Source organism: Vipera ursinii (genome assembly GCF_947247035.1).
Source record: "Vipera ursinii genome assembly, chromosome: 2".
NCBI lineage: Eukaryota > Metazoa > Chordata > Lepidosauria > Squamata > Viperidae > Vipera > Vipera ursinii.
Genome location: NC_139513.1, coordinates 69038956 through 69063096, shown reverse-complemented (window position 1 = coordinate 69063096; position 24141 = coordinate 69038956). Strand labels below are relative to the sequence as shown.

Genomic DNA, 24141 nt, shown 5'->3' with positions numbered 1-24141 from the left:
GTCACTTTGACCCCTCTTTCAAACCAGCGGTCCTCACTGTCCAAAATGTGGACTTTGCTGTCTTTGAAAGAGTGGCCTTTGTCTTTTACATACTGATGGACGGCTGAGTCTTGTCCTGATGGGTTTGTTCTCCTATGTTGTGTCATGCATTTAGGAAGTAGTAGTTTTGTTTCTCCAATGTACAGATTTGCACATGGTTCGCTGCATTGTATTACATATACGTTGCTCAGGTTGTGTCTGGATGTTTTATCCTTGGGGTGGAGAAGCTTCTGCCTTAGTGTATTCATGGGTTTGAAGTGTGCATGTATGCTGTGTTGGCTGAAGATCCTACTGAGCTTTTCCGATATTCCTGCAATGTATGGAATGACAACATTTATTGTTTTCTTCTTTGTCTGTTATGGAGGAGCTCCTGATGGGTCTTTTTTAGTATTTGATGAAGGCCCACTTGGGATAGCCACACATTCTGAGGGCTTCCTTGATATGTTTTAGTACTTTTTCTTTCCATCTTTGCTGGTAGGCATGCCTTCAGCTTGGTGGTTAGGGTTCCGATAACTCCTATTTTATGCTCCCGTGGTTGATGAGAATCAAAATGTAAATACTGATCCGTGTGTGTATGTGTGGGGTGTGTGTGTGGGGGGGGGGGGTTCTGTAAACTTTAGTGTTAAGGCTTCTGTCTTCCTTAATATGTACTGCATAGTCCAGGAAAGCCAGGCTATTTTCCTTAACATCTTCCCATGTGAATTTGATGTATCTGTTCAGTGTTGATGTGTTTGGTGAATGCTTCAAATTCCTGTGCTTTGATCTTGACTCAAGTATCATCCACATACCTATACCAGTGAGTGGGTGGAATTCCTGTGAAGGAGTTTAGGGCATTGGTTTCTACCTCTTCCATGTAGAGATTGGCCACAATGGGGGACACATAGCGCAGCCCTGTTTCTATCTGCAGAAACCTTCATTGTATGTAAAATAAGTATTGGTCAGGTAGTGGTCAGGAGTTATAAATCCTTCCATTTCTCCACCATCCAGTCAAAGCTGAAGAAGTTTCTTGGATGAGAAGCTAAATGTATTCAAAGAAAAACATGAAAGTCTAGTTACCTCATGAAAAAGCACCTTTGGCATATCATTAGCTATTAGCTGGAAGAAAGAGAAGAAGGTAAAGATATAGCCATAAAATGTGCAACTGAAAGACTAGGAGCCCTGTTTCCTAACATGTGCTAACATAGATGCAAATTTGGAAGATCATTGAATGATTTAAAAATAAATACAGGACATCTCACTATAGAAACAGCCTGGGCACCAACAGAACAGCTTGGATATGTTCGGACAAATAAGATGGAACAGATAAGATTGAATGGCGCTCACATGCCTGCCATGATAGTTGGACAATTCCCAAGGGCCAACCAACTCAAAGCAGCACTAAAATGTAAGTCTTAGAGAGTTAAGCTAGATCGTGGGAAGTTCCACTTTTCACAATATAGAGAAGGAAATTCAATATGCAATATGCATTTAAGTTGGAGGTCACTATCACAAATTGTGCCAACTTGGACAGCTTTAAAAGGAGTTAAGTCAATTCATTAAAATAAAGGTATATAATTATGATAATTCAGTATTGCCTTTACTATTGCGGTTAGCATAAGAGGGAGGTGCTCTAGATCACATATCTGCTAGTTGATTTCCCATCAGTACTACATCTTATTAGCTACTGTGGAAAACAGGGTGCTCAGTTTTGATTAGATCCAGCAGAATTTGTTGTTGTTAGTTGCGAAATCGTGTCCAGCCCATCACAACCCCATGAACAATGTTCCTCCAGGCCTTCCTGTCCTCTACCATCTTCTGGAGTCCATTTAAGCTCACACCTACTGCTTCTGTGACTCCATCCATCCACCTCATTCACTGTTGTTCCATTCTTCTCTTGCCCTCAACTTTTCCCAGCATTAGGATCTTCTCTAGTGAGTCCTTCCTTCTCATTAGGTGGCCAAAGTATTTGAGTTCCAACTTCAGGATCTGGCCGCCTAAAGAGAAGTCAGGGTTGATCTCCTCTAGGTCTGACCAGTTTGATTGCCTTGCAGTCCAAGGGACTCACAGGAGTCTTCTCCAGCACCATAGTTCAAAGGCCTCAATTCTTTGGCGCTCAGCCTTTCTTATGGTCCAACTTTCACAGCTATACACTGCAACTGAGAAGACCATAACCTTGACTATACACACTTTTGTTGGCAGGGTGATATCTCTGCTTTTTAATGTGCTGTCTAGATTTGCCATGGCTTTCCTCCCCGGGAGCAAGCGTCTTTTAATTTCTTGGCTGCAGTCCCCATCTGCGGTGATCTTGGATCCCAGGAAAATGAAAATCTGTCACTACCTCCATTTTTTCCCCATCTATTTGCCAGGAACTGAGAGGGCCGGATGCCATTGGTTTTCTTAATGTTAAGTTTCAAGCCAACTTTTGCACTCACCTTCACCCACAACAAGAGGCTTTTTAATTCCTCTTCACTTTCTGCCATTAGAGTGGTATCATCTGCATATCTTAGGTTGTTGATATTTCTCCTGGCAATCTTAATTCCAACTTTTGATTCATCTAGCCCTGCCTTGCTCATGATGTGCTCTGCATATAAGGTAAATAGGCAGGTGACAGTATACAGCCTTGCCGGACTCCTTTCCCAATTTTGAACCAATCAGTGGTTCTGTGTCCAGTTCTCACTGTTGGTTTTTGACCCGCATATAGGTTTCTCAAGAGACAAATAAGATGGTCTGGTACTCCCATCTCTTTAAGAACTTGCCACAGTTTGTTGTGATCCACACAATCAAAGGCTTTAGCATAGTCAATGAAGCAGAAATAGATGTTTTTCTGGAACTCCCTAGCTTTCTCCATGATCCAGCGTATGTTGGCAATTTGATCTCTAGTTCCTCTGCCTCTTCGAAATCCTGCCTGTACTTCTGGTAGCTCTCGATCCACATACTGCTGGAGTCTAGCTTGTAGGGTTTTAAGCATAACTTTACTAACGTGAAATGAGTGCAATGGTGCACATTCTTTGCCACTGCCTTTCTTTGGAATTGGAATGTAAACTGATCTTTTCCAATCCTGTGGGCATTGTTGAGTTTTCCAAATTTGCTGGCAAATCGAGTGTAGCACTTTTACTGCATTCTTTTTAAAGATTTTGAATAGCTCAGCTGGAATACTGTCACGTCCACTAGCTTTGCTGTTGCTCAGCTTTCCTAAGGCCCACTTCACTTCACATTCTAGGATGTCTGGCTCGAGGTCAGTGACCACTTCATTGTGATTATCAGGCACATTAAGCTCGTTCTTGTATATCATGCCCATTTTTACATGAAACGTTCCTTTCATCTCTCCAATTTTCTTGAAGAGATCTCTGGTCCTCCCTATTCTATTGTTTTCTTCTATTTCTTTGCACTGTTCATTTAAGAAGGCATTCTTATCTCTTCTAGCTATTCTCTGGAATTCTGCATTTATTTGGGTGTATCTTTCTTTTTCTCCCTTGCCTTTTGCTTCCCTCCTTCCCTCAGCTATTTGCAAAGCTTCCTCAGACAGCCATTTTGCTTTCTTGCATTTCTTTTTCTTTGGGATGGTTTTAGTTGCTACCTCTTGTACAATGTTGTGAACCTCCATCCATCTATGGATGTGGCCCATGAGGGGGCCGTTCCCTCACTGTTTCCAGGATGGCTTCATGGGCCACATCCATAGTTCTTCAGGCACTCTGTCTATCAGATCTAATTCCTTAAATCTATTTGTCACCTCTGCTGTATATTCATCAGGGATATGATTTAGTTCATACCTGAGTGGCCTGGTGCTTTACCCTACTTTCTTCAGAATTAATTCAGCAGAATTATTCTTACATAATTCTTATGCTGCAGATTACAGCCTTTTCATAAGTGGATCCACACACTCCATAAAATTTTAGCATGTATGCTCTGCATTTTGTTGTTCATCAGAAAATGTAATACTGTATCGGAAATGGTATTATAGCACTGGATTTCTGCTGGGGAAATGACTATATTGCAAAATACGAATAATCGGAGGCTGATTTCGGATGCAGTCAAATTTTGTTCAGATTGCAAAAGCATTCAGGGGATTGATGAGTTTAATAGCCTATGGAGAGTGTGGTAGTTACACTTATGGTTTGTAATAGAATGTAATAGAACTGTGGATACAGTGTATAACAGTTCTGTTACAATTACTAGAAAAGTTGTCATTTTGTGACTACTGCAAATTCAAAGTGGTTAATATTGATTGAAGATAAATTTGCATCCTGCGGCTTGCCACAAGATTAGAGCTATCATTTGAGATATTCTAGTCCTCATGGGGGACCCTCACAGATCAACTTTTTTTATTCCTATAGGTTCCATGAGTATCGTTTATAGCAGAGGGGAAAATCTGGAGAGGGTAGTATGTTATACTGTATTATCTACTATGGTTGATGAAGTCATTAGTGACACATCACAATATTTGTCTTGTCCAGAATTAAGACTTTCCCCCCTCACCCATACACACAGGGTAATCCAATTATGCAACATCTAGTGATTAATCATTCCGAAGATTTCAATTTTCGTTAGCAACCAACAGCTTATACTGTAATTAAAGTAGCACTCATTGGTCTATGAACCTCATGTCTGACCTAGCCTAAGAACAATATAATACAATCTAGCCAGTTCTTTATTTGCTTACACGATATAGAAAAAATCTTGTCACCCTACCCTAATGGACATAACATGGAAGATTTTAGGCCTTAGGACATTGGTGTCAAACTCAATTTCATTGAGGATCGCATCAGCATTGCAGTTGCCCTCAGGGGGCCGGGTGGGTATGGCCAGGGTGGGCATGGCCTACTGGGTGGGCGTGGCTAGAGTGCATATGGCCTACTGGGTGGGCGTGGCCAGCTCGACATCATTCGCATCAAGGGTGCCTATGGGGGCCTGGGTGGGAGTGGGACAGATCTGAGGGTCTCTGGCAGGAGGAGGGTCTCTGGGCCAGGGCCAAGGCAGTGGGGGCCGTTCCCTCACTGTTTCCTGGATGGCTTCATGGGCCACATGAAACCACTTCGTGGGCCGGATCCAGCCCCCGGGCCTTGTGTTTGACACGTCTGCCTTTGGGAATGGCTATCCTAAATCTCTTCCTCTTTCCACAATCCAGCTCTAGTCTGTGCTGTCTCTTGTCTCAGCCTACTCTTTAGAAAGAGTTCCTTCCTTTCTGGGAACCTGCTGCATAACTGGAAGGATGTTAGATTGGGGAAGATTGATATAGGTTACAGTAATTGTTATATTATCATCAATGCAATGCCTTCAATAAATTGAGCAATAAATGACATAGCTTATATAATATTATAATGCTGAAAAATGAAATCACAATTATGTACTTGATCCAGAAGATCTTGAAAATTATCCTGGTAAAAAAGATGGTAGCAACTTCTTCAGTAACCACCACATACAACTTTAACATTCAAAGTAGCTACACAAGGCATTCCAAACAGGGATAGGCATGTTTGTGTTTTCCCCCCAGATGTTTTGGATTATAACTCGCAAAATCCCTTGTCACTGGTTATTCTGGTTGGAGTTTATGGGAATCAAATCCCTACACTAAGTTGCTAATTATTCCAGATTATTGGGTTGAAGTAAGTCTGTTCAAAGTTGTGGACTTCAATCTGCAGAGGGCCTCCAGCTGACCCATATCTGAATATCTGTTGTGGACTGTATGTGATAGAATGTGCACCTGGAGATTTGACAACACAGAGCTTTTCCTAGGAGGAAGCAGTAAATCTCATCAGAGAGAGGTCCAGATTGTGCGGTCCCAAATTGGGTGGAGAGGAAAAGATTTTAGGGTAGCAACACCCTAGAATTTCTCTGAGTACATCTATTAGATTGGAAGGTTATAGCTTTAGTTTGGCAAGGTTTTGTAAGCAAATAAAGGATTGTGCTCAACTGGATTTTGCTGTGTCATCTTTGAGCTTTGGTCTGACAAAATATGTTTCATCCACAGTTGTCCTGTCATCAGATCTTGCATATCTCTGTCAAGGTACTCTTCCTTACTGTCTATAAAGCCTCAACCTGGTAGTCATTTTGAGAGATTGAACTGGAACTGCCCATAATTTGCTCTCAACATTCTTTGGTCCAACGGTTGCTTCTTCCTACCCTTAATTTGGTCTACAAATGAAATTGATAATAGATGAACTCACAGATATTCTATGGCCCTATAGGGCTGCAGGCTGAGCTGTTAATTAATATTCACTTGCATTTCACTGTGAAACTACAGTTTCCTTCAAGCAGTAAGTACTTTAAACAACTGAAGCTGACAATCCATAGCTGAAACCATAACCTATGTGTTTTAACATCTGCCAAAATAATGGTGGGTTACAAGCTCACCATTATTTAAAATGTTTTAAAGTTAAAAACATTTTCATTCTTTGTGATCCTGAAATGGGAGATATTATGCATTTCAGATTCACAAACTGAATATATATATATAGTGGTTTTGAAAGTATCTATGTATTTTGTTCTTCCCATACCACAGGAAGACATGCCATCCAAGTTGTAGGTCATGCCCCTCTAGGTATAGTAAACTTTTATGTCTAAGAGTTATCCATTCGTTTAACCATGTTAATACAGAAGCTTGATAATATAAAGCCCAAATCCTCCATTTTCTTTTGCTTCTTGTAGCATTTTCAATCTAATTCTGGCTTTTTTTCCCTTGCCAAATAAATGTCAAGATCAATGTATTTAATTCATCAAATAATTTTGTTTCCAGTTTTATAGGTATTGTTTGAAATAAAAAGAGTAATTTTGGTAAGATATTCCTCTTTACCGTTGCTATTCTCCCTAGCATTGAAAGTTGTAGATCCATTTTTCCAAGTTTAGCTTTATTTGTTTCAATAATTTTATGTAGTTGACTTCTTTTATTGTTGCACATCTTGCTGTTACGTAGATCCCCAAGTATTTTTCTTACCTATTTGAAGGTCTGTTTTTTTCTGACAGTTGATTTTTTTGTTTATCTGTAAGGTTTTTGGCTATCACTCTATTTATTTTCAATCTTCCTCCAGATTCTTCTATCCTTTTCAGAAGCTTGAGGCTTGTCTCAAGTGGCTCTTCTAATATAAAAACCAAGTCATCCACGAATGCTTGCAGTTTATATTTTTCATCTTTTATCTCCATTCCTTTAATTTCTGAGCCTTGCCTAATATTTCTATTCAATACTTCCATTGTTAATATAAATAATAATGGGGATAATGGACATCCTTGTCGTGCCTTTTTTAATATTATTTTTTCCTGTGAAATCTCCATTTATGATTACTTTAGCTATTTCTCTATGAAAAATTGTTTTAATTATATTTCTAAAGTTTTCTCCAAAGTCCATTTCGTTTAGTTGTTGAATCCTCAATTGTCAATTTACGTTATTAAAAGCCTTCTGTTCATCTAGAACAGACATGTCAAACACAAGGCCCAGGGGCCGGATCCGGCCCGCCAAGTGGTTTCATGTAGCCCGCGAAGCCACCCTGGAAACAGTGAGGGAGCGGCCCCCACTGCCTTGGCCCTGGCCCAGAGACCCTCCTTCTGCCAGAGACCCTCAGATCTGTCCCACTCCTGCCCAGGCCCCCATAGGCACCCTTGATGCAAACAATGTAGAGCTGGCCACGCCCACCCAGTAGGCCATACACACTCTAGCCACGCCCACCCAGTAGGCCACGCCCACCCTGGCCATACCCACCCGGCCCCCTGAGGGAAACCGCAATGCTGATGCGGCCCTCAATGAAATTGAGTTTGACACCCCTGATCTAGAAATATTAACGCCATCTGCTTCCCTGGGTGCATTTCATAGTTTTCCAAAGTATCTAAAATCATTCTTACATTATGTTTTATTTGTCTCTTAGGTAAAAATCCATTTTGGTCTGTATGTATAAATTCAATCAATAATCTCTTTAATCTTTCAGCTATTATTGAAGCAAAAATTTTATAGTCCACGATTAATAGGGATATTGGTCTATAATTCTTTATCTGTGTCAAGTCTGAATATTTTTTGGGTATTAAAGTAATGTTGGCTTCTATCCAGGTATTTGGTATTTTAGCCTCTAAAAGTACCTCATTACATAGTTCTTTCATTAATTGGTTTAATGTATCTTGTAGGCAGTGCTTTTTTTGTAAAAGAAAAAGGTGCCGGAACTCACACATGTCATACAACCCGCCTTGCCTACCCTACAAGGTTCCATCCAAAAAAGGTGCCGGAACTCCGTTCTGAGCGTTCTATGAGAAAAAAAGCCTGCTTGTAGGCATTTATAAAACTCTGCAGGTAGCCCATCTGGACCCGGGGTCTTATCATTTTCTTTTGCCTTTTTATGGCCTCCGTTACCTCCATCATTGATATTTTTTTCATTTAGTATGTTTGGGATGTTCTCTGAAATTTTTGGTAAGTCAGCTTTTTTAATGCATTGCTTTATTTTTTCTTGAGAAGTTTCTTCTGTGTCGTAAAGTGTTTCGTAAAAGTCTTTAATTATATTTTTAATTATGTCGTTTTGGAATTGTAAATCGCCTTTTGAATCTTGCAAATTATTTATCAGTTTTTTCTCTTTCTTTTTTCAATTTATATGCTAACCACCTACCCATTTTATTAGCATTTTCAAAAAAAAATTGTTTTGCCCTTTTAATTTGTTGGGCCATGTTTTCAGCCTCTGCCAAGATTAATTTATGTTTTATTATTTCCATTTGCTTTTTAAGAGCTTTCCTGTGTGGATCCCTTTGTAGTTCTGATTTCAATTTTATAAATTCCTCCTTTAACTTCATTTGTTGTTGCTTTTTTCCTTTATTCTTTTTCTCCATGTAAGTTATAGCCAAACCTCTAAAGTATGCTTTAGCTGTATCCCACACATTTTGAAGTGATGTTTCTTCTTTTCTGTTTATTTTAAAGAAAAAATCCATTTCCTTTGTTGCTATTTGTATAAATTCTTTCTCTTTCAGTAAAGATTGAGTCAGAGACCATCTTAGTTTTTTCTTAGCTCCTCTCCAAGTCATCTTTATCGGATTATGGTCTGTCCATATAATGGTTTCTATCTCGATCTCTTGTATAATCATGTTTAATTCAGGGGAGCACATGGTTTTTCTCAGTGCGTTTTTTGTAAAAGAAAAAGGTGCCGGAACTCACACATGTCATACAACCTGCCTTGCCTCCCCTACAAGGTTCCATCAAAAATAGGTGCCGGAACGCCGTTCTGAGCGTTCTATGACAAAAAAAGCCCTGGTTTTTCTTAACAAAAGGAGTTTTTATACTATGTTTTGGATAGGATAAATCCTACAATTGAATCAGTTTGCTATAGTGGTTAAGGCACCAAACTAGAAACCAGGAGTCTGTGAGTTCTTCAGGCATAAAGTCAGCCTAAAGAGAGAGCTAGTCTCTCTCTGTCAGCCCCTAGAAAGGAGACCAGGGCAAACCACTTCTGAAAAACCCTGCCAAGAAAACTGCAGGGACTTGTCAAGACAGTCACCACAAGTTAGAAAAAAAACCTGACTCAAAGACACCAAAATAAAAATATGGAGATTAATATGTGAGCCTTGGCTATAGTAACAATTGTTGTGATAGTGGATAAATCGTAATTTACATTTGAGATGCTTTTCATAGCTAGATTACTCCTGTTTTTTCTGCTCTTTCTCTTCTTACTTTGATGCTGAGGATAGAAAATAATTTAAATATATTCTACATTGCATGTATGTACTGTAGGTACACACACACACACACACACACACACACACACCTCTGTTGGTGAATGGTGAGTTCTTTTATTAATTCTGAATCAAAACCAATAAATGTGTTATCTTTTGATTATATAATATATAACACATTTTTCAGATTTAACAAAAAGAACCCACCTTTCACCAACAAATGCATACTACGGTGTGTCCATCACTGCCTAACTGTTGTCTGAACAGGTCTGTCAAGTGGTGGGTTGGATAAGGTACAGAAATGTAATGAGATTTTTGCTAACTCCATTTGAACTTGTGAATGTTATTCATTATCAAGCATAGCTGTTTCCCTTAGACATGCAATCACACTAACTCTGAATTGTCCAAAGATGTACACTGTTCCCAGTGGATTTCTACATTGTACTATAAATACTTTTTGATGTAGAAAGTGACGATCCAATCCAATTTGTTTATTTCACTGCACTATGTGAATTTAGAGTTCAGCAAAGGACAACATGCTGTTATAATTAAAGTTCTGTCTTCGTATCCATGCACGTCTTTTTATAACTCAGTTGCATAAATAAATTCACTTTCGACTGAAACTCCTGATTCTCCTCCCACCACGAAAAAGATTGCCTTTGCAAAATATACCCAAAATATAAAAATGGGGAATTATCTTTTAATACCGACATATGAGTAGAACTGCCCAACCTGTCCTCTTACTGGTAAATCTGTATCATGCTAGCACATGAATAAACCCAGAATATCTAGAAAAATAGAGGATGTGGGCAGGAATGGACATGCTCTGGAACTTTAATATGTGATCTTCAACTCTCAGAATTCCCCCATCAGCATGTTGAAGTTAACACATCTTGTTGCCAACACTACTCCAGGAGGTTTCTTCTTATCTTCTTGTGTTCATCTTTGGTGACCATTGTTGTTGTTTTTATTCCACTATTTTAAAAAATATTTTAATGTGTTGTTAGCTGCCCAGAGGAGTATCCATGTAGTCTAAAATTGATGTACAGTACTAAATAAATATTTTAGCACATCCAAAAATGTATGGTTTATACATATGGATTCCTTTTTACTATTTGTTTTCCATTTAAAATGGGCCCTGCCAACAGAGAGCACGTATCTACAGTATCTCCTTATTGCTTGCAGCTGACTGGCAGTAGCTATTTATCCCAGCTTTCTGGTGTCAGGTATTAAATTTGTGGATATTGTTATTTTTAGTTACTTTTAGTGAAGTTTTAATCCTAACGTGCAAACCACCAGAATCACTTTGTGATTTGAGGCAGCATACCGATTGACAAATAAAAAAAATAGGGGAATAGAACAAAACTACCAATATTTCCTAATATCTCTTCACAAAGAGAGAATGAAAATATTTAGCATAAGCTTCCCAACCCAGTTCTATATCCCGTCTCACAAACATGACGCCTAATATTTATGCAGTACTCCTTATGGCTCTTGTGGCCATCTGAAAAATGAACTACCACCACTACTTTACATCATTATCCCTTCTCATCCTCTTCATCAGAAATTACCTATCTTCTAAAGCAAACCCTCTTTGTGAGAATGAGATGCTTTATCACTCACAAGAACTAACCAGGAGGCTTCTCGCCGCCCCCTCAAATCTGCTGGGGAAGAATACGTCCTGTACCAAGAGTTGAAGCAGTGTACGCCTACAAGTAATCCTTTCTGTCCTCTCTTAACTGTTACACTCTTCTAAAAGTGGCTTTGACTCCATGCCAACAGTTCTGCACACACCTCTGGGTGTGTGTTTTATAGTGTTTATACTCTGTCATTAACTACTTACGGGCGCTTATACAAGAAGTCTCTTAAATGCATCCAAGTAAGAAATCCCATCTCTGAAAGGATATCTAACTTCCTAAGCATTTCCCCATCTTCTATAGCACTGGTTAAATATTAGTTTCTTTTCTTGAACCCCCAACGCTTTTAGTGTTATGAATGCTCTGTGTCTTCAACAGGAGGAAGAGAGCAGAAAGTGGAACCTAAGCACTGTTTAGGCTCTGCTTCTGCCATTTCTATATAATCTTTTATTAAGTAGGTACATTGCTAGAATTTTTTCCCAAACATACTGAAACTTTTACAATACAAACAGGGACATCAGTATCCAAAACAACTACCGTATGTACTTAAATCAACTTAGCCTTGTACTTATTTAAAGGGGCTGGGCAAAGAATGTTTGATATGATGCCATTTTGACCACCATTTCTCCAAAGGCACCTCCTGAGTTGCATTGTTAGAAGTTGTCCCTCACTTCTAACAATCAACCAACCACTTTGTTTTGCTTCTACCTGCTTTGGAAATTCAGCCTTCTTCTAAGTAACTTCTTTATGACAAAGGATGAAGAGAAGGCTTCCTTGCAGTTCTTGTTGAGTGGGCCTCCGAAGCTGGTGGCTCAACTTTCCCACCTTTTTCCTGCTTTAGTTGTCCAAAGTTTCTAGTCATCCTGGGAGATGACACCCACTTGTCCCACCCAGCTCCACTTTAACAAGACTTTTTGCCAGTGGGTGTTTAGAAGGGGGTGGGTGGGCAGGTGAGGAATGCTTTGGGCTCTGCTACACTTGGCTAGTTCGTGGTATCCTGGTCTTACCTAATTCATGTCCATATGTGCAGTTTCTGTGATCATCATGGGATGGAGGAATGTTCCCAGATTAGGTTGGTAGCTTGCATCTTAGCTTTGGTTTATTACATAACTTCCTTACTTAAATTTGCCAGCACAACAGCTCTGTTTGATGGCTGTTTGTTGACATTTGGGAGCATATGCAAGTCTGAATCTCTTTGTAGCTCTTTCATTTCCCACTCCATTTTTGCTTTGTTGGAAGTGTATCTGCAAGAATCGTATCTGGAGTGGAATGGCTTGCAGATTGTAGGTATTAGGGGGTTTTGAACATTGGTTCAGCATTGCTTTTTAGATGTGTATGGGACTTTTTCAGCAATTTCTCTGTCCAGGTCTAAGATGACTGAGTTTAAGTGTCCCCATAGCACAATGTAGTGCTGTGTAGTGTAACCTTGTTCTTGACTTAATCAATTGTAGTTTTATTAAGTTGGTTGACTTGATCGGTTAACCAGTTATTCCGGTATTCTTGCAGCATGCTTAATCCCTCCAACCCCACTCCACCCCCACAAAAATTGACCAGTTGTGGAAATTGGACCATCATCATAAAAGCTAGTATTACTAAGTTAGCCTCATTGTTTTTGGATTTCAATTTCCAACAACACAGCCACACTATTTGATAGTGTGGGATTGAAGGAAGTTGAGTCTAGACTGTGAAATGCACCAGGTTGCCATTCTGCTGCTAGCATGACTTGGCATTTTTCATATCTGGTTTATCTACTTCATGCACAGAAACAGCAGGTAGTCCATGTGTGCAGAGGGATCACTGATCTAATTCTCCACTCTGGGGATCACTGCAGCAGCTTTCAATTTTTTCTCTCAGGTAACAGGAAAAAGCACCCCAAACACTGTGATTGTAAGGCTGAGATGAGGGACAATCCTAATTGCTGCAATAGGGTGGCAATTTCATGCTAATGTTTAACTCTATTTAAAAAAATCAATGCCAATATTTAAAATGGCAAGATTAGCATACATGCATTTGATATACTCACTTCTATACTTCAAGTAATGGCTAAAAGTTAATTGTGCGTGCAACTGGAAGAAAAGAATGCTTTAAACATTTTTAGTATTTAAAAATATCATTTATTGTATTTTTTCTTTTTAATAGATATTCTCCCATTCATTTGCCCTTGTTCCAGAAATGGAGAGCATCGTGATCAACAAATCTCTCTCTCACACACACACATTCTGTCAGTTATTAAAGTATCTAAAATAAAACCAGACATACAACAAATTCTGGAAAAAAAACACGAGAAGAAATGGACGCTGACTAAATATACCAAGCCACGTTGGATTGTTGAAGGAGTATATTGCTCCTTTTGTTTGAAGTTGTATCTAGGGCAGTTTCAGATATGCTGAGAATATACCAACCAGAATTTTGAAGAGTGCCAGGCTAGAAAAGACTGCCCTAGACTTTTATTCCCTTCCTGGAGCTCACACACGTAGCAGAGGTATTCACTGTTGAACTATAAAACCATGAAAATATGTATAACTCTCCTGAGGATTTGACATAGAATGAAGGACAGTTTTTTGACAACACAAATTTTCCATCCTCAGCTACTGTTATTGTAAGACAGAGGAAGGAATGGAAGGCAGAATTAATGCCAATAAATCTTTCTTACCCTTATACAACCAACAATGTAGTGTCTTAGCTTCCTATCTAACAAACATAAGGTGCATCAGAGCAACTGGAAAAGATGGAAGCTGGAGTGACACTTAATTCCTGCTGTCTTCTCTGTCCATGGACAAGCATCAGAATGAAAGTGGGCGAGTACTCACAAAAATGGTGGTACTGTATTGTGTTCTCCCTGAAGCTCCTTTGTGCTAATACAGCAATAATGTGAGTTAATATTTCAGTTAACAAGTTGACACCAATATGGTAATAGGAGAAAAATGGCCTATTTCCTGAATTTTCCCTCCCAAAAGATATAAACAAAATGCTACAGAAATGAACTTTATACAAAGTTCAGGATGTGACCATTTCTCCAAGGACAATACTATGCTTCATAGGACAGATATATAGGCATCTTCACTGTATAATTTTAACAAAACATCATTTGGATTTAATTGATTCAAATTAGGAATAGCCTCTTCAAAAAGGGAGAAAAGCAGGCTTACTAATCCAAGCTCAATTAACTTGAATAAGCAAGTTTTTTCTTTATCAACCTAATGGGAACCCTGAAGTCTGGATGTTGACTGTAACTGGAATCAAACGTTTATACACTTCCAATATATTTATCTTATATTTGAGTATGAAGATATCAAGACAGATTATAGAGTAGCCAATGGCCAGAAGACTTCATTCAAGTCCATAATGAACTACTGCAAGACTGTCTCACATAGTTATGGTTTGAGCCCATCCTTAAAAAATTTGCTTGCAAAATTAAGGAATATTCAATCTATATGTACTCAGAAATAACAAAAAAGAGAGTACCGTGGGAATAAATAATACAGTTCTGAGGCCTGAACATTCCTTGCACCAGTTGTGACTGCCCAATTCAAGTAGTCTGCACATGCCAAGCGTAGTTCCTTTCTGCAGAGAAAAAAGAGAATCGCCTTGAGCTTTTAGCCTTGGATTTGTGTACCTTGTGCATACTGCCTCCTCCATGGCATAAGAATGAAATTAGGTAACTGAGAAAAATAAGGGAGAGGGCGATGGGAAAAAGTCTCTTCCTTTGGCAATTTAATATACTGTGCCCTTTTAAGAACATAACCTCATCAATGGATCAAAGTCAATCTGTTGCCAGAATGGGATGTTTTCCAGCGTTATTTCAGTTGCTTGTCCCAATCAGACTGGCTGCCTTTAAAGTTGAAAAGGGTACTGCTTCAAATAGTCCTTCATTCTCTTTGGTAGAGGCAATTGGTCTATCTTTCCAGTGCATCGATTGATCTGTAGTCGGCAGAGGTGCTGCAGGCTAAGGGCAACGTCCTTGCGGCTGAGCGGCCGGATGAGCTTCAGATGTACTGCCGATGCTATCATCTCCTTTTGTGGGGGAGGCAAAGGCATGGGAGGCGGGTAGGGAGCATCGCTCTTGCTCTCTACAGTACAAGAAAGAACGTAATGCTGGATGAGGCTAACCACATCCGGGAAGGCCAAAACCCGAGGTTTGGAGAGGCAATTGGAATCTAACTGGAACTTGCTATCGGCGTATTCAATGCGTACATTGGTAGGACCTCTGTTGGTCTTTACAGATAGTGTGAACAGGTAGCTGGGATGAGCACTGTCCCGTACCAGAAAAGTCCCCTCTGGCATCTTCTGGAGCTGCTGCTTAGCTTCATTGGCTGTAATAGAACCCCAATACCAGCCTGGAAGAGAATCCCAGAAAAGACATGGATAAGAAGGACAAACTACTCATTTTTTTTAAAAAAAAAACAGGAAAAGAAACATTTATTGGTTCATTTTCTATTTTATTGGCATATATATTTGTGAACAAATAGTGGCATTTATTGTGCACTCCCTCCCGAAATAGTACCATTTAGACACTATCATAAGGGGAAGTATCACAGATTTTTGAAAAGGCATTTATGAAGTCAGCTTTGGGATGATATATTCAAGGAGCGATGGAAGTGTCCCTGAGTTGAGTGGGGCTTGTCTGTGGACAAAGAGCTATGGAATTGCAACCCCAGACAATTGCCGCTAACCATATTGGGGAGTCATTTTGCCTTTTTGGAATTCTGCCCTTTAAAATCCACGCTGCCCTAAAGGAGATATAGATGCTTTCCTCAGCAGCAAGGAACTGGGCACTTTTAACATCATACAATAGGTTCTTATTCCAAGTATCAAAAGTACCGATTGGATCCTTACCAGATTCTCGCAGAAATGAAAATGTTCTGGCAATGCATAGCAGATCCTCCTCTGGGTCTCGTGTTTGAGGTGAGTTGCTTTCGAGCCTGGGCAGTACCAAGGGAGGGGCGGATTGCTCTTGTAAAGATGTGACGGATAGAGGCTGCATGATCTGTTCTGACACATTCACTGCAAGGCCTTCAACTGACAGCCTCCGGAGTTTCTCCTCTGATACCAAAGGATAGGATCTGAAAAGAAGAGCATTTTGGATTACTCCTTTTCTGGCTGAAATGAATGCGACGCTGAACACAACATCACTACTTTGGAGAACACATACCCTGGTCTGTACAGTTCATTTCCACAAATAAGGCAATTGCATTAATGGCAGTCACCAAAGCAAAGAAGGGGTCAGGATTCTTTGCTGTTTTAATCCTTACATAAGTTCTTCACTTATCAGTCCTTTTGTTTTAAAACAAGACGTCTTTTTCAATTTAGATAAAATTTAAAAATTCATCTTCATGCTTTGCAAGTACCACAAACAGATAAAGAAAAAAAAACATAACACAGATTCTTAGAAAACATTCCACCTTTCCAGGGATTTTTTTAAAAAAAACTCTTTGTTTCCTATATTTTAAGGTTACCAATCTTTAAAAGATCGTCTTACCTGAATCAGAAAATTGGTAAATTAATTTTTCACAATAACAAATATAGGAACATGTGTGAGCCAGGCATGAAGTAAAAGAATAGTTCTATGCTAAATTATCATCCTATGTTTTATATTATTCTGGACTCCCTCTGTGTAAGGTTATGCATATTTCCTCCAAAGGATGTCCCACTTAGCTCAATGTTACTTTCCACTGGACCTTTAATGATGTCGCTAGCTTCTTTGCAACTTTAAGATAATTCCCCCAATTTAATTTGGTAAGGAAATATAACATTATGATAGTCATGCTGGTGTTTGGAAAGATTCCATCCAAAAATTAAAATATTAATTTTAATATTAAAATAAATGTGACTATTTAATCAAGTATAAATGAACAGCAGATGAAATATGAATGTTGAAAGTCTCTCTCATGGGATGATCTGAAATGGCCATTTATAGGCCATTTATATAGGCCTCCTTTGTACCCTGATAGCCCTGTGGTGGCTCCAAATACATGACCAGTTGGTCTCCTGTATCCCCCAATCCAGATGACCACTGTCAATCTTCAGTAGTAACATCCAACCTTATAGAGTTGCTAGGAAGCAACTATTAGACAGTAGCATTTGAATCTCTTTGCAGCTGAATGCTTGACAATATGATTTCAGAGAAATACACTGCCACATGGTGACTTTTAAGGAGCCACTTAAGCATTCCAAATTGTGTGAAATTGCTTTAGTGTATTAAAGAAGCATTTTGTTTACACTGTGCCAATCTGTAATTTTGTCTAAGCTGTAACAGGATATTCTTGGAGACTATGAGTTTCAAAAGATTTTCACACAGTTGTATTTTGCTACTGGTGCTTTCCCTCTTATCCGATAAATGCATTAACAATTATTTCCAACTGCTCACAAGACTGGAAATATTTCATTAATAGAAATTTGATCATTCACACACACACCCAGTTTACTTACTTACTACACAAATAACAAGCCCACAAGTAACAGTACTATACCTTTCTGCTTTGCTTACATAGTTTCTCTTTTGAATAGTTAAAACAATAACCCAGTACTGATTGTGTGCAATATGAATGTGTTACCAATGAAAGCAGGGATTATCTCTTATCTTTCTTTTCCTTCCCTGTATTCAGCCTTTTCTTTCTTTGGAATTATTCCAGTTTAATACTCAAGTTCAACTATTAGTCAACTAAAAGCAGACATAAAGTAAAAACATCCATTAGGAACTGAAAACTCTCTTATTAAGAAAGTAAATTTTACCACTTCCTGACCAATAAGCATTCTGCATCTCCCTAAAATGGAAATATATATGAGAACTCAAAAATCACTTCTATAAAACACTTCCTGGTGTCTAGCAAGAAAGGAGATTCAATGACAAATATGATTAAAAATCAACCTCTAGATAAAATCTGGAATAATTTAGATGCTACATTGAAATTCAACTTTTTTCCACAAACCTGATATAGATTCCTTTCCATGTAAGGAATAGTATCTTTATTCAGCATCCTAATTGGTTTAAATGAAATAATTTCTGCCGAGTCTGTTGCTGATTTTAGGAAAAGTATCTACATTTACTTCAGCAATTAGGTTTTTATCTATCTGTCTGTCTGTCTGTCTGTCTGTCTGTCTAAAGTGGGTGTGATAAAATGTGAGAAAACAAGACATAACACTGGGAGGGTGGCTTTTTAGAGGTTTTGTTTGTTTGTTTTGCAAATATACAGTAGGATGAAAGGTTTCCAGACTATTTCTTCAGAAAGACCATCACTAATCTTCAAATAGTCCTTCTAAGGATAACTCATGAAGATCACTGCTGCTACTCCTAGGATCTTTGGGAATTTGGGGTCTTTGACATTATGTTGGTGCTGTTGTTTTGCAGCCATCATGTTTTCACCTGAGACTTTAAACCTTACCCCTTTTTTCCCCATTTGTAACTGAGATAAAATTTAACCTTTTTATTTTATTAATTCTCTACAAGACTTGAGTCTATTTCGGACTTCTTGACTTTTTTTACACATTATATCTCCATTTATTGCTGGCCCTCTATATGTCTATATAAATATTTAAAGCTATACAAGTTACAAAGACACATCTGTCAATGAAATCTTCCTCCATTTTCATAACATCTAATATTTCAGGAGCAGAAGAATCCTGAATCTGCTCTAATCAGTTGTTTTCCAGTGCAAATGTACAGTAGGACTTTAAATGGTGTACGTGTTGAGGCCATGTTGGGGGAGGCAAATTTTATTTATTTATTATTTATTAATTTTATTTGTATACCGCCCTGAGTCCTTCGGGAGAAGGGCGGTATACAAATAAAATTAATAAATAAATAAATAAAATTTGCCTCCCCCAACATGGCCTCAACATGTACACCATTTAAAGTCACTGTTCTTTCCATCATTATTGCCGCCCTGTAAATGAATGTTCATAGTCATGAACAAATGGAAAATGAAGTAATTATACTGTCTCACTCTCACAATTAATGATACAAGTAGTGTGGTTGGCACTGGCAAACTTAGGGCTTCCTTGCCAAAAGAAGGCACACGCCATTGTAAACCATCTTATTTTCTTAAGTGAATAAATACTTGGCTGGGGATTCTATGAGCAAGAACTCTTCTGGGTAACTAGTGAGAGCTAAGAGCCTCTTGTTTGCTCATGTAACTCTCAAATAAGGGAGTTAAAAGCTGTATTACTCCTAAAACCAAACTAGTTACAAGTTCATTTTAATTATTTTTTGGGTGAGAGGCTTAAAGGAGATGTTTTTTTGTTTGTTTTCTTTGTCTTAGGGTCTTGATGTATATGGTGCAAGAGACTGCCGAGTTGTAAGTTACGAAACATCATAGAGTGAGTACTGCTATATGACAAAGTGGCCATCAATACTGAATTATGCATCCAGAATAAGACAACCTTCCAGGGGAAGACTCCACAGCAGCCAAAACAGCTTCAGGACAAACTACTGAATAACAAACAGAATTGTCAAGTTGAAGATTGACAGAACCAGAAAAGTGTGTACATCAGGGTTAAAAAAGGAGTCTGCTGCAGTTGGGAAAGTTGGCCTTAAAAACCTTCAGTTTCAAATCCCTGTGCAGCCAGGGAGTTTACTGGAGGTTACAAGGCCATTCTCATTTTCATTGTGATAAGATACTGGGCTTCTGTACTGTATGTCACTCTAGAACAGTGTTTCTCAATCTCGAAAACTTTTAAGATGTCTGGAGTTCAATTCCCAGAATTCCACATTCAGCCATGTTGTTTGGGGAATTCTGGGAATTGAAATCTACACATCTTAAATGGCCAAAGTTGAGAAACCCTGCTCTAGTGAGTACAATGTATCCAAGTAAAAGTAAAGGTAAAGTTTCCCCCGCACATGCGTGCTAGTCGTTTCCGACTCTAGGGGCCAGTGCTCATCTCCGTTTCAAAGCCGAAGAGCCAGCGCTTGTCCGAGGACATCTCCGTGGTCATGTGGCCGGCATGACTAGACGCCAAAGGCGCATGGAACGCTGTTACCTTCCCACCGTAGTGGTCCCTATTTTTCTACTTGCATTTTTACGTGCTTTCGAACTGCTAGGTTGGCAGAAGCTGGGACGAGTAACAGGCGCTCACTCTGTTACACGGCACTCGGGATTCGACCCGCCAAACTGCCGACCTTCCGATCGACAAGCTCAGCGTCCTAACCCACTGAGCCACCGCGTCCCTGTAATGTATCCAAAGTGATAGATAAATCAGATATCTCCTTCTACTAACCTAACTACTACCACAATTAAAATGCAACTTTATAATACATGCCTAAGTAAGCCTGATGTAATTCAGCACAGTGTTTCCAGGTTAGTGTGCATAAATCTATAACTTTAATCCAGCATTAATTCAGAAGCAGATATAATATAAAAAGCATAACATGGATTCTAAACATAAAAAACAAATATGATTGTACTATGTCTAATACTCCAATTTTTGTAACTTTTAAGAAATAAAAAATACTAATACTTATTTAGAACAGCTTTAAATGGACAACGCCTTAATGTCTATAGGACAGTGATGGCGAATCTTTTACAGACCAAGTGCCCAAACTGCAACCCAAAACCCATTTATTTATTGCTGGGTGCAGGGTGGGCATGGTGGGTGTGGTCACCTTGATGATGCTCGTGGGGAGGGATGGCTGTGGGGACTGGGCACGGTTGGGGGAGATCCAGGGGGTCTTTGGTGGGTGGGCCAGAGGCTCGTCCTGAGGGGTGAGGCAAGGCGAAGCAGGGTGGGTGTGCCAATTGCCACAGGGCAAGACGAGGCAAGGCAGGGGCTGGAGCAGCTGCTGCCTGACACTATCTGCCCTCACACACAGAGGCCAGCAAGTGCACATGGGGGCCGACGGTGTCCGTCAGCAGCCACAGCCTGCTGACTGTCCTGCATCATGGCAGCCCCATCGGTGTGGGCGGAGTGGAGCCACCTCAGATGCTCACTGGCAGCCCGACGAGGCAGCGGATTTCGCGCACCAGCTGCCCTTTCTGCTTCCCTGCATGGTTGACTGGTTGGAGCAGCAGCAGAAGCCGCCCCCATCAGAGCTGTCGAGTGGATGGGCACCAGCCGGGCAAGGGCTTCCTTCTGGCCGTCCCGGGGCCGTCTCTGCCCGTGCTGATGGGGCTCCACTTCGCTTCCAGATTTGCTGCCGGCCGGGCTTGGCGATGCAGGGATCACCACCCCTGCCTCATGCTTCCCTGTATGGTTGGCTGGTCAAGGGGCTCGAAGAAGCATGAGGAAGTCAGAGCCACCGTGTAGACAGGGCCCGCACCAGGTGAGGGCTCCTTTCCAGCCATACCGGGGGCTGTCTCCGCCCACACCGATGGGGCTGCACTGCGTAAGGGAGATGGAGGCTCTGATTCCCACCTGCCAGCTGCTGCCCCAGCCCCCTGCCCGGTGCCCCTTCTATGCAATCTTACATGACCACAGTGTGGATGAGGGGCTTGGCCAGCAGGGGGGGGACTTTCTTCCGCAGAGGCATTCTGGCCCTCCCACCCCCCTTAGCCAGACCCCCTTGCCTTCCCCCAGCTGGGATCTGATGACCCCCACCCTCCTGCACCCACCCCAGTAGACCCCACCATGCTTAGTTGTTGGTTGGCCTGCCCATATAAGATTCAAAGAAACAATGTAATCATTTTGCATTATAAATGACCCAAGAAACAATAAATGTTAGGTTGGGTAAACATATAAATACACAAGATTTGTTACTAGAAACATGTATAATAGTAAGAGAAGAACCTGAAGATTAAACTGAAGGCACCCCAACTGTCCAATGTGTATTACCCTAAAGGCAGCATTTCTGTACACGCTTATTTACAAGTTGGTTCAATGGCCTTGACTTCTGAATAGTCACACTGAAACTGCCCTTGCTTAGCCTCGTATGTTTGACCTCTCACACAAATATGCACACACACTTATTATCCACTGTCATAATCTGTGTAGGTTTATTCTATCGCAACTAATAACATAATCAATCAAAACAGAGCTGGAAGGGATCTTGGAGGTCTTCTAGTCCAGCCCTCTGCTCAAGCAGGAGACCTTGGACCATTTTAGGTAGCTGTCCAGTCTTTTCTCAGAAAACCCCCCACAGATGGAGCACCTACAACTTCTGAAGGAAGGCCAGCTGTTCCACTGGTTAATTGTCCTCAACATAATGAGTTGGCATTTCAAATCAGGCATTCTCTGCTATTCAAAGCAAAGTGCTCTAACCCAGATCAGATCTGGACTTCTCCGTTTCTTGACGGTTGCCCCACCTTTTTTTTCATTTTAGTTGGATTTAAAGACATTTCACTTTAGAAGACGTATTTCTTTATAACTATATAACAAAGGCTCACTTTCAGAGACCTCTAAACGTGGTGGAGTACATAATTAATCCCTACTGAGCTTTGCTTTAAATGAAAAAGTACAGAAAATGTGAAGACTTCCGATAGGTTAGAAATGACCGTCAACGGGGCCACGGATTTTGAGTGGAAGCCCATAATTTTACAAAGAAAAAGAAAAAAAACCAGGGTAGGAGAATCCATTTGCTATCCTTTTCTTGTGGTTGTAATAGTAAAATTCTAGAGAGCTGGAGTAAACTGTCACTGAAAGCTGGACTGGCTTCAGAGCAAGCTTTTAGAGGACCCCACCTGTATTTTTTTAAAAAAGTCGTTGTTTGTAAAGAAACTTACCCTTGAACGCAGAGGATCATGTCACTTCCAAGGACCCAGGAAAGAGCCTCAAATCTTCAGAGAAATGGGGGAAAGCCGCGCTTCTTCTTTGTTCCTAAACAGAAGGCTGCCACAGTCCGTCCGCAAGTTTCCAGAAATCCAGAAGTGTCCCAACAAGGTTTCTGAAATGCCCTGAAGAATCGCCCACACAAAATAAGTTGTCTTTCCCGCATCAAAGTCACGCGGAAAAATGCCTGGGATCGCAGCTCTTTTTTTCAGTGAACTCCGGCTGAGTTTTCAAATATGCCAATAATATATATATATATATATATATATATATTAAAAATTACGTTTACTTGAGAAACAATCTCCTCCTTCTCGGTGGCGTGGAAAGTCGCCTCGAATAAAAAACTAGAATAATAAAAAAAATTATAATAAATACCTGCCTGAATAAATAAACCTCTCCCCGCGTAAAAGTTCGGGGAGAAGAAGAGAGCGGACCGGGCAGCCGTTTTGCCTCGACGCCGGCTCTTGAAGAAATGCGGATCGCGGGGAGCCGAAAGGGGGGAAAACCACTACTCAGTAATCTTTTGTTTGCGCCCTTTTAATCTCTTCCAGGAAGTGGTGGATTCCTGGAATTGTATTGTATTCACATCACTATTCCGACAGGCACAAAAAAAGAAAGAAACGTATAAATAGAAGGGGCCGTTCCAGGTACCTTCGTTTCAGGCTTGGCGGTCTCCTAAGGTCAGAAATAATCCCGCATCCAAAACAAAACAACACACCCGCATCCCTCGAGTGGAAAGAGAAGCGTTATCAAGAGAGCTGCCCCGAATGATTTGAAAAGTCGCGTGCTTTCATTTTAATTCAGCGCTTCCCTCCGGTCGCTCGCTCTCTCTCTCTCTCTCTCAGTTCAAGGAAATACCTTTGATAGATTTCCAAGAACTTTCCAGGAAAGCGGGGCGGGCTTTCCCACCTTCTGCCAATCAGAGCGAAGGAGGGCATGTCCCGACGCCCGAAGCCCCGCCAATCGGGGGCGGATGACGCGCGTTGCTGCAGTTATCCAGGCCCAGTGAGGTTTAGTCAGAAAACCCGCAGGCCGGTGGTTGGGTCCCAGGAAAGGGCGGGGAGGGGGAGGAGCTGAAATCGGCAGAAAGCCTCCAGCTCGCCGTGTGGCCGGCGGGCTGGTTGCGGAGCTCCCGGGCGGCTCTTCTGCGCCCGCC

The 24141-nt window shown here is 40.5% G+C and overlaps 1 protein-coding gene across 1 annotated transcript; it reads right to left on the bottom strand.

Annotated features, from left to right (window-relative positions):
• Positions 1 to 13436: 13436 nt before the first annotated feature.
• Positions 13437 to 23893, bottom strand: CISH (cytokine inducible SH2 containing protein). The gene is made up of 3 exons (XM_083352048.1): positions 22940 to 23893; positions 16125 to 16351; positions 13437 to 15625 (listed from the first exon to the last, which is right to left on the bottom strand). The coding sequence occupies exons 1-3, from the start codon at positions 22957 to 22959 to the stop codon at positions 15123 to 15125; spliced, it is 750 nt and encodes a 249-aa protein (XP_083208174.1). The 5' UTR covers positions 22960 to 23893; the 3' UTR covers positions 13437 to 15122.
• Between the last annotated feature and the right edge of the window lie 248 nt (positions 23894 to 24141).

Excerpts from the sequence above, each read along its gene's own strand:
- CISH (XM_083352048.1), bottom strand. The coding sequence starts at position 22,959 with ATGATCCTCTGCGTTCAAGG. Across the intron at positions 16,352-22,939 it reads ATGATCCTCTGCGTTCAAGG|ATCCTATCCTTTGGTATCAG; the intron begins GTAAGTTTCTTT and ends TCTTCTTTTCAG. Across the intron at positions 15,626-16,124 it reads TTCATTTCTGCGAGAATCTG|GCTGGTATTGGGGTTCTATT; the intron begins GTAAGGATCCAA and ends ATTCTCTTCCAG.